The sequence below is a fragment of the Haliotis cracherodii genome, unplaced genomic scaffold (genome assembly GCF_022045235.1).
Source record: "Haliotis cracherodii isolate W230 unplaced genomic scaffold, xgHalCrac1.p SCAF_12, whole genome shotgun sequence".
In the NCBI taxonomy this organism is placed as follows: domain Eukaryota; kingdom Metazoa; phylum Mollusca; class Gastropoda; order Lepetellida; family Haliotidae; genus Haliotis; species Haliotis cracherodii.
In genome coordinates this window covers 33,109,983-33,124,575 of record NW_027266267.1, presented here as the reverse complement: position 1 = coordinate 33,124,575, position 14,593 = coordinate 33,109,983, and the positions used below count along the sequence as shown (strand labels likewise).

Here is a 14,593-nt window from a genome sequence, read left to right as displayed (position 1 = left end):
TTCTTTTGTTCAGGTTTCAAATTTGTAATCGAGAATTTTTCAAAATATGTTTCGAAGTGTAGTCGCCGTAGTGCCGTAAAACACGAGAGAGTTGCCTTCTGATTAGTCATTCCATTGGTCGGTCACGTTCGCAAGTTCGCGCACGGTCGGTCTGACGTGACCCGTAATGGGATGTCCTCAGATCTTTGTTTAGCGGTAGCAAGAACTAAGATCTGATTTTAATGAGATTGAAGCGGTTTAAAACTTACTCACTCGCTAACGGTGTTTCCGTTAAAACATTTAATCACTTAGTTAAATTATACCACCTCACTGTTCGCCCGTGTGTATTCATGTGAATATGTTTGCCATCCAGATGACCGGCACGCTGATCGCCATGGTACAGATCACCACAGACTTAGAAACCAACGTAGTGTCCGTCGAGAGAATGGTGGAATATAGTGAGATTCCTCGCGAGGTGGGTAATTCGTTCCTAACACAGGCAGTGGGGTAGCCAAATGGTTAATGCGCACCCTCGTCGCGCCAAAGGCCCGGGTTCAAATCCCCACATGGGTACAATGTGTAAAGCCCATTTCTGGTGTCCCCCGTCGTGATATTGCTGGAATATTGCTAAAAGCGGCGTAAAATCATACTTACACACTCATTATGGATATTTCGATCACAGAGTACAGACAAAATGGCTACTGTCAGATTCATAGTCGAGGGACATGTACCAGTAGTTACATATATCATGGTCCACATACCCCAATTGCCATTCGGTGCACTGACTGACAATGGAAGTAAAGCGGTCTGTGATGCCTCCATCTTCCCGAGGCAAACGTGTCCATTAGCCTATATATCAAGTCTAATACTAGATGTCGCTGTAAGCTAATGGACATACGATGTTTCTGGCCGGATGGCGTGTCCATTAGCCTTTATATAAAGTCTAATACAAGATGTTGCTGTAAGCTAATGGACATTGTGATGTTTCTAGCCGGATGGCGTGTCCATTAGCCTATATATCAAGTCTAATACTAGATGTTGCTGTAAGCTAGTGGACATACGATGTTTCTAGCCGGATAGCGTGTCCATTAGCCTATATATCAAGTATAATCCTAGATGTTGCCGTAAGCTAGAGGGCATACGATGTTTCTAGCCGGATAGCGTGTCCATCAGCCTATATATCAAGTATAATCCTAGATGTTGCTGTGAGCTAGTGGACATATGATGTTTCTAGCCGGATAGCGTATAGCGTGTCCATCAGCCTATATATCAAGTCTAATACTGGATGTTGCTGTAAGCTAATGGACATACGATGTTTCTAGCCGGATGGCGTGTCCTGATTGCATGATGTGTGTCAGACCGCTAATAGGCTCCGTTCCACAAGCGATCGATCTCAGGGCTGAGATCAACCCATACCTTAACATAGGCTTACCATAGTCGTAGCGCTAAGATCGCTTTGTGCAACGGGAACCTGCTCGTTAATACACGGCTGCGCTGGTGCCACATTCAGCATCGGAGTTTTGTAGAAAGTTATGAAAGCGTGAATCGTAGCTGTCAATCGGCGAACAGTAGATGAAGATCCGGGTCTTCAGCAACTCATGCTTGTCAGAAGAGGCGACAAACGGAATCAGTTGGTCAGGCTCGGGGACTCGATTGATGCATGTAATCGTATCCTAACTGCGTGGAACGATGTTCATGATGTTAATCACTGGGTTGTCTGGTCTACACTCGATTATATAGAGACCGCCGGAATATATCTGAGTGTGACAACAAACAAAATATGTTAGATAGTATAAGCGGATCGGGGCGTAGCTAGGATATGGCAGCTAGGATCATCGGCTGTATAGGGTGATAGATTGACCGCAAGTACGTCACTAGAACACGCGCATGCGCGACAGAAACGTGAGTTGCAATGATACGTTTCAGACATATTTTCCTAACGAAGAGTTATGTTATTAAGTCACATGCCATCAACACAGCAATATGAAACAGCAGTACGGAACTGCAATATGAAACAGCAGTACGGAACTGCAATATGAAACAGCAATACGGAACTCCTGTATTAAACCTGCAGTACGGTACTGCAATATGAAACAGCAATACGGAACTGCAATATGAAACAGCAATACGGAACTGCCATATGAAACAGCCGTACGGAACTGCAATATGAAACAGCAATACGGAACTCCTGTATTAAACCTGCAGTACGGAACTGCCATATGAAACAGCCGTACGGAACTGCAATATGAAACAGCCGTACGGAACTGCAATATGAAACCTGCAGTACGGAACTGCAATATGAAACAGCAATACGGAACTGCCATATGAAACAGCCGTACGGAACTGCAATATGAAACAGCCGTACGGAACTGCAATATGAAACAGCCGTACGGAACTGCAATATGAAACAGCCGTACGGAACTGCAATATGAAACAGCAATACGGAACTGCAATATGAAACCTGCAGTACGGAACTGCAATATGAAACAGCAATACGGAAGTGCAATATGAAACAGCCGCACGGAACTGCAATATGAAACAGCAATACGGAACTGCAATATGAAACAGCAATACGGAACTGCAATATGAAACCTGCAGTACGGAACTGCAATATGAAACAGCAATACGGAAGTGCAATATGAAACAGCAATACGGAACTGCAATATGAAACAGCAGTACGGAACTGCAATATGAAACAGCAATACGGAACTGCAATATGAAACAGCAATACGGAACTGCAATATGAAACTGCAGTACGTAACTGCAATATGAAACAGCAATACGGAACTGCAATATGAAACAGCAATACGGAACTGCCATATGAAACAGCCGTACGGAACTGCAATATGAAACAGCCGTACGGAACTGCAATATGAAACCTGCAGTACGGAACTGCAATATGAAACAGCAATACGGAACTGCCATATGAAACAGCAATACGGAACTGCAATATGAAACAGCAATACGGAAGTGCAATATGAAACAGCCGCACGGAACTGCAATATGAAACAGCAATACGGAACTGCAATATGAAACAGCCGTACGGAACTGCAATATGAAACAGCCGTACGGAACTGCAATATGAAACAGCAATACGGAACTGCAATATGAAACCTGCAGTACGGAACTGCAATATGAAACCTGCAGTACGGAACTGCAATATGAAACAGCAATACGGAAGTGCAATATGAAACAGCCGCACGGAACTGCAATATGAAACAGCAATACGGAACTGCAATATGAAACAGCAATACGGAACTGCAATATGAAACCTGCAGTACGGAACTGCAATATGAAACAGCAATACGGAAGTGCAATATGAAACAGCAATACGGAACTGCAATATGAAACAGCAATACGGAACTGCAATATGAAACAGCAATACGGAACTGCAATATGAAACAGCAATACGGAACTGCAATATGAAACTGCAGTACGTAACTGCAATATGAAACAGCAATACGGAACTGCAATATGAAACAGCCGTACGGAACTGCAATATGAAACCTGCAGTACGGAACTGCAATATGAAACCTGCAGTACGTAACTGCAATATGAAACCTGCAGTACGGAACTGCAATATGAAACAGCCGTACGGAACTGCAATATGAAACAGCAATACGGAACTGCAATATGAAACAGCAATACGGAACTGCAATATGAAACAGCCGTACGGAACTGCAATATGAAACAGCAATACGGAACTGCAATATGAAACAGCAATACGGAACTGCAATATGAAACAGCAATACGGAACTGCAATATGAAACAGCCGTACGGAACTGCAATATGAAACAGCAATACGGAACTGCAATATGAAACCTGCAGTACGTAACTGCAATATGAAACCTGCAGTACGGAACTGCAATATGAAACAGCCGTACGGAACTGCAATATGAAACAGCAATACGGAACTGCAATATGAAACAGCAATACGGAACTGCAATATGAAACAGCTGTACGGAACTGCAATATGAAACAACAATACGGAACTGCAATATGAAACAGCAATACGGAACTGCAATATGAAACAGCAATACGGAACTGCAATATGAAACAACAATACGGAACTGCAATATGAAACAGCCGTACGGAACTGCAATATGAAACAGCAATACGGAACTGCAATATGAAACCTGCAGTACGGAACTGCAATATGAAACAACAATACGGAACTGCAATATGAAACAGCAATACGGAACTGCAATATGAAACAACAATATAAAAAAGTAAACAAACATGACAGCAGTGGTTACAACACATGCCGTACTTTATCTCGTCAGTAGGTCGACCCTCAGTTTTGCTAGGATTCGGCAACTTGCTGTCAGTCCATGTTTTATGTTAACTAAAAATAACATCACGTGATCCTGATCGGATAATGTCGCTGACTCAAGGTCAAACTTTAAACATATGTCATATCTACATCGGTTTGTTATGTTCTAAGACATTCTCCCGTATTTTCATTTCTTCTATAAGAAGACACATTTGTTCGAAAACATGTTTAACATATAACGTATTTCTATATTATACATGTTGCTTTGTTTGTTTGTTTCTTTGTTTATGTGTTGTTTGACGCCGCACTCAACAATACCCCAGCTATATGACGGCGGTCTGTAAATAATCGAGTCTGGACCAGACAATCCAGTGATTGACATCATGAACATCGATCCACGCAATTGAGATCGATGACACGCATCAACCAAGTCAGCAAGTCTGACCCCCCGTTCCCGTTAGTCGCCTTTTACGGCAAGCATAGTCGCCGTCGCCTTTTACGGCAAGCATGGGTTTCTGAAGACCTTTTCTACCCCCTGATCTTCACGGGTCGTACATGTTGCTATTGGTACCAAATTGTTGAACGAAAATCAACCATTCTGGACTATTCCGTTCAAGTTTCGTATTTACACCTGATCACCTGACCTAGTTCTAATCATGAAGATCCTGGTTATATGGGAGTTTGCAGAAATCAGTACATGCAAATATTAACGTGTGTCTCTGTCTCCCAAGGCCGCCTGGACCGTCCCCGATAAGAAGCCGCCAGCTGATTGGCCTACTGAAGGAGAGGTCAAGTTTGATGACCTTCAGGTCAGGTACCGACCTGAACTTGACCTTGTTCTGAAGGGTATCAACTGTAGAATCAAGCCAGGCGAAAAGGTGACCATTACGAAGCTCTTTCTTATCTCTTCATCGAAGTCATTCAAAGATAACTAGAGTGCATAAGAGAAGTATTGTTTCTGAGAATTGTTTGTATTTCAAATTAAACCGAGAACGTTGTTTCGTTACTGTTTCGTTACGATTTTCTAGGCATTTGTTTACGTTTTATACAATCAAATATTTTTAAGGTTTCTGTGATGAATAGCCTTGTGATGAAATCTATTAGCCGATAGATTTGGGTACATTTTATAGCCTGCCTTATATACCCAGAAACCTCGTTTGTCCAGAAACACCATAATCTGCTCAATTACTATAAGGTGCGTTACTTCACATATATCTGATCATTTAGCAATACCGATAAATCGTTAATCCAATGAAGTATACACCGGAACGTTTTCAATGTGAACGGAAACGGTGTTTCGCTGTTAGAATGTTCCTTTGATATATAATTACCACTATTTCAGTCAACAAGTGACGAGTGAGTAAGTTTGAACACTTTTCCAGTAATATCACGGCGTGTCAGTTTTATGTGAGAGGAAAGCCCGAAGTGATGCAGGTATCTGACGTTTTCAACCCCCCCTTCCCCAACAAGGAATAAAACGGCATCGCAAATCAGACCTCAGCTCTCGCTACCGCTAAACAAAGATCTGAGGACATCCCATTAGGGGTCACGTCAGAACAACCTTTCATACGACCAATCAGAGCATCGCTTACCAGATTATAAAAGTGACAGTCGGAATGTGATTTCTGATCATGCAACCTCGAAAACTTTAACTCCGAACGATAGTTACGGGTTTAACGACTGAATCCATACAATCTAGCCATATCTATTAGCCATTCCAGAATGTTCTTTTGTTTAGGTTTCAAATTTGTAATCGAGAATTTGTCAAGATATGTTTCGAAGCGTAGTCGCCAATTTGAAATCAGTGCCGTAAAGCACGAGAAAGCTGCCTTCTGATTGGTCATTCAAATGGTCGGTCAAAGTTCGCGCAAGGTCGGTCTGACGTGACCCGTAATGGGATGTCCTCAGATCTTTGTTTAGCGGTAGCCAGAACTGAGATCTGATTTTAATGAGATTGCGCATCGCATATTCTGTCTTGCCTCCAATAGGTCTTACGCTGACATTATTCTAAGGTTTGAGACCAAATTGCTTTCGCTACTTAGCCGGCACAATTGCTCTGTCGTCTAAGGAATTTGCTGTGCAGAGTTACCTCCCTCGGCATGCCAGAATCCTATGATCATGGGTTAGTTTTCGTCACCATGCCTGATCTTGTTGGTTTCACCAAACTGGAAACGTGTACGACATACAAGTATTACAGTGGTCTGACACGCCGTGATATAATTGAAATACTGTTTGAAGTGGAGTTATACACCCAGCTCACACACTCAAAACTTGGCCTCGTAAACTTTTTCTCAGTATGCACTGTGTTTTACAGATAGGCGTTGTCGGACGTACCGGGGCGGGGAAGTCGTCACTGACGCTGGCGTTGTTTCGCATCGTGGAGTGCGCCGGTGGCAAGATCCTGATAGACGGTCACAACATCGCCGACATGGGTCTCCATGACCTCAGAAGTCGACTCACAATTCTTCCTCAGGTGCATATATAGAGATTGTTTTACAAGCATGTGTGTCATACTGATTTTACGAAACGACTGTCAGAATTCTTTAATTTTCCGAGCGAGAGCAGCATACATGCGAATGTAATAATTTCTTAAATACACAGTATTTCTTAATCCTTTTGAGCTCCCCCTTAGAAACGTTCACTGATCACGACCGATGTCTCAGAAAACCACAATTGTCGATTGGAATCTATAATCTTCAGCTATGACGTCGTTCCCAGAGTGACATCACTCCGACCTTACGTCACAAAAAGATTCGAATGACGTCTACACTGCCGTCCGGATGACGGAAACAATACGCTGATGCGCGTGAAGTGATATTTGCACAAGTGCACATACGAGTTTTATGAACTCGGTTCTTTATGGGTTACAACAATAGTTATCATATACATGTGAAGACTCGTGTTACCGATGTGATAAACAAATCGGATAAACTTTGTATCAAGATCCGATATATATGCAAATAAGGTCGTCAACTGGTAGTAGGAACTACTTTTCGTAAGATCTACTCACACACTACGGCGCAATGGTTACTTAGCATAACACCACTGCCACAGGCTAATTTGCATATCATGTGACCATCATTTTGGCATGCTGTTGCTGTTTTCAGTCGTTGTCCATTTAAAACAAAATCTGGCTACGAAAGTTGGTTATTACCGAATAATAATCATTGACCTAACCACAAATACCAGTTTTGTAATGTAATTTCATGTCCGAATAAAAACATTTTCTTCATTTTCATGCAAATTTGTGACCGTCGACATGGTGGTAGGGGTAAGAACAGACGATTTAACGCCTCACAACAATGACATCATGTCTGTCAAACATGTCTCTGTATGACTTATGACTGAGGTCGTACACAGTTTTTCTAAGATGGTCGTAGGGCTACGATAAAGCTGTGAGATGAGTCAGGTCTCAATCAAAAAACGACATAAAAAATGTCGAATAAATTGCCAAGGTGGTGACAGTGATGCTTCTGTTGCAGGATCCGGTGCTATTTTCCGGCAGTATGAGATTGAACCTGGACCCGTTCCAGGAGCACACAGACAGCGAGCTGTGGGTGGCCCTGGAGAGAGCCCATCTGAAGGAGTTTGTGTCCGGAGTCCCAAAAGGCCTTCAACACGAGTGTGAAGAGGGAGGACAGAACCTGAGGTGAGTGAGTGAGTGAGTTGGATTTAACGCCGCTTTTAACAGTATTCCAGTTATATCGTGATGCAGGTTTCAGACGTTTACCACTTCGGTGAAACCCACGAGCATTGGTATGGTGCTGACAAACCTAGAAACATAATCGGGGCGAACCGGGATTCGAACCCACAATCATAAGTTTCTGGCGTGTCCAAGGGACGCAACTCTGCACAGCGAATCGCGGCGCCTTAGACGACTGGGCATCCCTCCCCCCTGAGCTGATACAGAACATACTGACAGAACCTGAGACGTTAGCAGCGGGGTATCAGACAAGGGCTTAATATTGTGTGGCGTAAAACACACAAACAAACATACACCGTAAATTTGATCATTGTATTCATGGCCTTCTAGTGTCGGACAGCGCCAGTTGGTGTGTTTGGCCCGCAGCCTGTTGAGGAAAACGAAGATCCTGGTTCTTGATGAAGCCACGGCCGCCGTCGACATGGAAACTGACGAACTCATCCAGAAGACCATTCGCTCCGCCTTCCATGACTGCACAGTCCTCACCATCGCCCACAGACTCAACACCATCATGGACTACGACAGGTGAGTGAGGCAGCAGATGATCGAGTCTGGACCAGACAAACCAGGGGTTGATAGCATGAGCAACTATCCACCAATTCAGAGAGAAATTTCAAATTAGCCTTGCAGAGTGACGCGAATATAGGATCTTTCGCTGCAGTCAGGACTATTGCAACTAGTGTTTCGGCTTCTTAATAATCGAGACTGGCCAAGGCAAACTGGTGGCCACGACGGGTACAGTGACACATCATTTAGGTCACAGTCCCCATAAAATTTTCGTCCAACGACAAGCATAGTACACGAGTGTTTTGAATGCCTTGTACCCTTAATCAGTATTCTTTACCACGTGACCCTTTCCGTACCCTGCGCGAAAATTGCTGAAATGACAGAGTTAGTCACGAATGTCTCAGTCACCATGGGACATTACCATTGGACCTTAACTCACACACTCCTCGCGTTGAGACTATATAGGATATAGATATAGTATATATTCATGTATACTGTACATTTCAAGCATATATGCGTGATTGTAAAGTGATATGACTGACAGTGTACGCGGTAGTCACATTACCCAGCATTCTATATTTAATCCTATTCTGTGATAATCAAATAATGAATCCGAAATTGAACTTAACATTTTGGCTCGAATTCGAGAAACGTACATTTCGTGGTTACATTTAGAAGCTGGTGAACCATGTTCAAACGTAACAGCTTTGTTGCAGTAAAACGTATCATTCTAAGTCCCCATACATTAGATCGCAACCGCAGCCATGCCTGATCACAATTCGAAGGACCGTTCAGATGGGACTTACTTCTGAAGATGACTGTACCCTACTGTATATCACTGTCTAATAGCTTTAGTTACCAACCTGTTGTTTTCCCACATTTTCAGAATAATGGTGTTGGCTGCTGGACAGATCGTGGAGTTTGAGTCCCCCTCGGTCCTGTTACAAGACAAGGCTGGGGTGTTCTATGGCCTGGCGAAAGATGCCAATCTGGTCAGCTGATGTTGACCTTCACCTTGGAGAGACCACCGGCATTCTTCAATATTATAAATACCATGTCGTTGATATTCAATGATACCGTTGTACATTGTTGTGAATGAGTCTGTATTGACAGCGTGCATGAATTAGTATATACTGGTGATTAGAAATAACGCAACTTTGTTATATGGGTTGAATGGAAACAACATGAACAATATAGTGGAGTGGTAAAGGAGGGTTGCCAAGATACCATTGTTTGTTTCATTAAGTAGCACTTTTGTTTTAAAGAAAATTATCTCGGTTGCGTTTAGGATTCAATGACTTCTGTCTCGTCACAGTACGGCAAAGGCCTTTATCCAATATATTTTATACACTTTCCACATTAACACTAGAGGGTTAATCATATACTTCACTTTGCCATTGTTTTAATAGTCCCGCAGCATCGTCATATTATAAGTATTCTGTCTTGATCGAAATCAGATATTAAGTCGTTGCGTATCTAAACCAATCTATCGGCGTGTTATTTACATATAATATATTTGTTTGTTTACCAATATCTTGATTCTTTCTGATATTATGAATTTACGGAATAGGAGAACTGATCCTGATATTAGTAGCAACCATCTTGGTTTGCTGTATGTTTGTTTGTTTGTTTGTTTGTTTGTTGTTTAACGCCGCAATCAGCAGTCAACAATATATGAGGGCGGTCTGTAAATAATCGAGCCTGGACCAGACAATCCAGTGATTGACATCATGAGCATCGATAGACGCAACTGGGACACAAGTCAGCGAACCTGACCTCGCCAAATCGTTAGTCGCCCCTTACGACAAGCATAGTCGCCATTTTTCAGTAAAGAATGAGGACCTATTCTCCTTGTTTTGCTGATCGCACTGTAACTGCAACGTGTTGTTTGTATTTCTGTGTTGTTCATATTTGTTCATTGTTAAAGAAATATCGAAAGCTCATATTGAATTTTGATATCATGTTTGTATGTTCATCTCTCAATGATTCCTGTACTTATAATTTGTTGAAAACAGTGAGACAAATCTGTTCTACTTATATTATAGTCTCTCTTTATTTAAGTCGTTATATGTCCATATTTGTTATGATTCCACATCCTGTATTATACCAGGTGTATTAAACGGGTGGTCCTGGCGTCTGAAGCGCCGGAAGTTGCCAGATACTTATAATCGTGATTTTGTTTCAAGGTTTCTCAGCACAATACCCGTCTAGGACTTGCATCACTTCAGGATTTCCTCCCCGCAACAAGCTGACACGATCTGATATAAATCAAACTCTGTTCAAATCAACGCTGCTGCAAGCTCATTGATTTAAAGGCTTCAATACAATGTATCGCCAGGCATGGTTTACACTCAACTGTGTACTATTCATATATACATGTCTGTTACGGGTAGGGGGATGAACAAGTATTTAATACGTTAACATGATCATGTTATCCGTATCAACTGTTAGTCAATAATGCTTGATTGTCCACATGAAATTCACATTTGTCATAATGATATGTAGATGTCAGTATATATTTTGTAATAAAGTGAATAATGAATATCACTCTTGTTCTGATATTAAATGCAAACACGTAATGAATTTATTAAACTGCCATACAAAACATTTCATATGACGAGTAGCACGTAAATGCCATGTGATCGGCTAAAGACGTCATTCGTTTGTATTGAGTGAGTGGGTATTTGTTTCCGCAATATCGTCTTTTTATTTTGACACGATCCTGGGCCCATTCGCCACGATGGCTTCGTTTCGGAAGTGACGTCACCTGCTCCATTTCTCCTATCACAAACTTCGCACAGAAGTTCCTCTCGCTCGTACGCTAGAAATGAAAAACCAATGAAAATGTATACTCAACAACAAAAGTTCCTGTGACACCAATATGTTAGTGTATTTTTCAAACAAGTAAAGTTTGGTTTTCAATATTGTAGTACATGTATGGAAACGCAACTGCTTGCAATCCATGGAAAAGTTGATTTTTATGCAAGCCCCATGCATTTCACTACCCAAGAATGTGTATAAAAACGTGTGCGTTAACGGGATTCCATATGCATTATTTAGCATCGTGCTGACAACAACCACTCAGAAAAACAACAAAATTACGCAATTATTCAACATTATGAAGTGCCACGCCTGTCCGAAAATGAGCGTCTGCGAGCCATTGGTATGCTTGAAGCAGGATCGAGTCAAAGGTGATGATGCAAGACAATTTAACGTCCACAGAAACACCATTTGGTGTTTATGGCAACGTTGGCAACAGACGAATACAGTCAGAGACCATTCTCGGAGTGGCAGGCCACGCGTAACCAATAATCGACAAGACAACTGGAATCGAACAATACACCTACGAAATCGATTCCAGCCAGCAACAGTGACTGCAAGAAGCATCCCTGGCCTTCGACGAATATCTTCACAAACCGAACGTCGTCGCCTCAGATGTTCAGGGATTGTCGCCAGAAGACCCGCCAGACGACCTATTTTGACAGGAAACCGCCGTGAAACAAGTCTCCAGTGGTGCAGACAGCGTCTAGGCTGGACGGCCATGCGGTGGGGACAAGTTCTATTCACTGACGAGTCTCGTATTCACCTCAGCCACAGCGATGGACGGATTCGAGTGTACCGACGTCGAGGTGAACGTTACGTCAATCATTGTGTCAAGGAAGAAGATCGGTTCGGGGGCGGCAGGGTTATGGTATGGGGTGGGATTACAGTAAGACAGAGGACCCGTTTGATAGTGGTATAATGAAATCTCAGTAGACAGCGCTACCGCGACGAGATCATCGGCCCTGTTGTTTTACCGTTTTTACGTCGCCATGGCCCAGGCATTACCTTTCACCATGACAACGCCCGGCATCATATTGCTCGACTTGTTCAGGATCCCCTTCAACAAAACAACGTGAATGTTATCCCCTGGCCGGCTCGCTCCCCTGAACTCTCACCAATCGAGCACATGTGGGTTGAGATGGATCGGCGCCTTCGACGTCAACCACGTGTTCGACAGACACTCCAGGAACTTCGAAACATGCTCCAGCATTTATGGACAGATATCCCACAGGACTGTGTGCGACGCCTGGTCCATTCCATGAGACGAAGATGTGTTGTTTGCATCGCAACCAGAGGTGGACACACACGCTATTGATTTGTAAATTGACATTTTGGCATGTTCGTGTTTTTTTAATGAAATCACGCATTTTCTGAAGTCAGTATGGCAAATTAAACCATTTGAACACTTACAGGAGTCTTTTATCTGTTGCAAGCCGAAATTATTTCAGATTTGGTAAAAAATATTACTTTGCATTCAATCTTATTCAATGTAACAGGAACTTTTGTTGTTCAGTATATCTTCTGAGTTTGGCGTAGATCTACATTCAAAATCGCTGACAAATATACTTGAAGTGCACAATTCTCGCACAACGTTCACTTCTTCAGTTGTCATGTTGTGCGGCTGAAACATATATAACTCGGCATCATATAACACCCTCATGTTGCACCAAGTATGAACACTTCATTGGTTCATTTAGGAGATAAACATACTGTGTTTTCAATGTAGAGCTAGGTTACCTGTAGATTTAACCCCGCTAAATTGAATTTGGAACCGAACGCGCAGCGTGAGGTTTCAAATGTTAAATTTAGCGGGGTTAAATCTACAGGTAACCTAGCTCTACATTGAAAACACAGTATGTTTATCTCCATTCTACCATGACTAAAAGAAATGCGAACTCTTTGGTGTTAGCAAATATACTGAGTGAAGCGGCAAGGGTTGAGTTCAGTGTTTTGAGTGGGTTATCGATCTGCATTACAGAATCACCGAACAAAATATGGTGTTGTATATACTCAAGCAGTTTGTTTACACCGTAATACTTCACTCGAACATATGACAGGCATTGAAAGCATATAAGCACGGCAACTTGGTAAGCTAACATGAGGTGGGCATCCCTAAAGAAAACAAAGCAAGCTTTGCAAGGCTTTCGCTTTACATCGCACGTCAACATTATGACGTCATATCGCTCATTGTGACGCTAAAGATATGACGTCACAGTCGTATACAGAAAAGTGCCAAAATTTCAAGCTCTCTGTTGTCTCCAAAATGTAAAAACATTCCCTTTGTTGATTTCTGTCGTGTTTTTCTGCACGAAATGTATTGTCACACATCCTTTGAATATTGTAGTAATCGCATCTGTGCATTTTGTAACCGGTAATTGTAGATATAGTTATTCAAATATGCCTACCGACAATGACTGAAAATAGTACTATTCTATGAATATTAGCTTCCGCGGTGATGCGGCCGTCAAACCAGCTGTTTCAATCAGAGGGGGTTTATTGTGATTTAATAGCCTCTGATTGACCAATCAGAATCGAGTAAATTCCACATTCATGGTAGAATGTAGATTCTACCCCGAAATTGGAAATTACTCGATTCTGATTGGTCAATCAGAGGCTATTAAATCACAATAAACCCCTCCTGATTAAAACACCTGGTTTGACGGCCGCATCACCGCGGAAACTAATGTTCATAGAATATTACAGTCATTGTCGGTAGGCATATTTAAATAATTATACCAACAATTACAGGTTACAAAATACAAATATGTGGTGACTATTATATTCAAAGGATGTGTGGCAATACTTTTCGTGCAGAAAACATGCTAGAAATCTTTAAAGAGAATATGTATTTTAAGTTTTGGGGAAAACAGAGCTTGGAATTTGGCGCATCTTTATATACGACTGTGACGTCATATCTTTTGCGTCACAATGAGCGATATGACGTCATAATGGTGACGCGTGGTTTAGAACGAAAGCTTGCTTATTTTTCTGTAGGCGTGCACACCTTATATATGTTAGCTTACCAAGGTGCCGTGCTTATATGCTTTCAATGCCTGTCATATGTTTCGAGTGACGTATTACCGTGTAAACAAACTGCCTGAGCATATACAGAGCCATATTATGTTTACAGGCTGTTGTCGGTGGTTCCGTAATTCAGGTCGACAACCCAATCAAAACTCTAGACTCAACCCATGCCGCTTCAATCAATATATATGCTAACATCAAAGCGTTTTATTTAGTCCAGTACGGTTCCAAATTCAATTAAAAGCGGCCAAATCTCCAGGTAACCTAGCTCTAAATTGAAAACA

The 14,593-nt window shown here is 42.1% G+C and overlaps 1 protein-coding gene across 1 annotated transcript in view; it reads left to right on the top strand.

Annotated features, from left to right (window-relative positions):
- Positions 1-10,987, top strand: part of LOC139458366 (multidrug resistance-associated protein 1-like) — a 49,979-nt gene extending 38,992 nt beyond the window's left edge. The window contains exons 25-30 of the mRNA XM_071239775.1: positions 353-454; positions 4,984-5,130; positions 6,567-6,725; positions 7,735-7,901; positions 8,286-8,480; positions 9,349-10,987. Of these exons, the coding sequence (XP_071095876.1) occupies positions 353-454; positions 4,984-5,130; positions 6,567-6,725; positions 7,735-7,901; positions 8,286-8,480; positions 9,349-9,463 (885 nt within the window). The 3' untranslated portion in view covers positions 9,464-10,987. The remainder of the gene's footprint in view (positions 1-352; positions 455-4,983; positions 5,131-6,566; positions 6,726-7,734; positions 7,902-8,285; positions 8,481-9,348) is intronic.
- Positions 10,988-14,593: the final 3,606 nt, after the last annotated feature.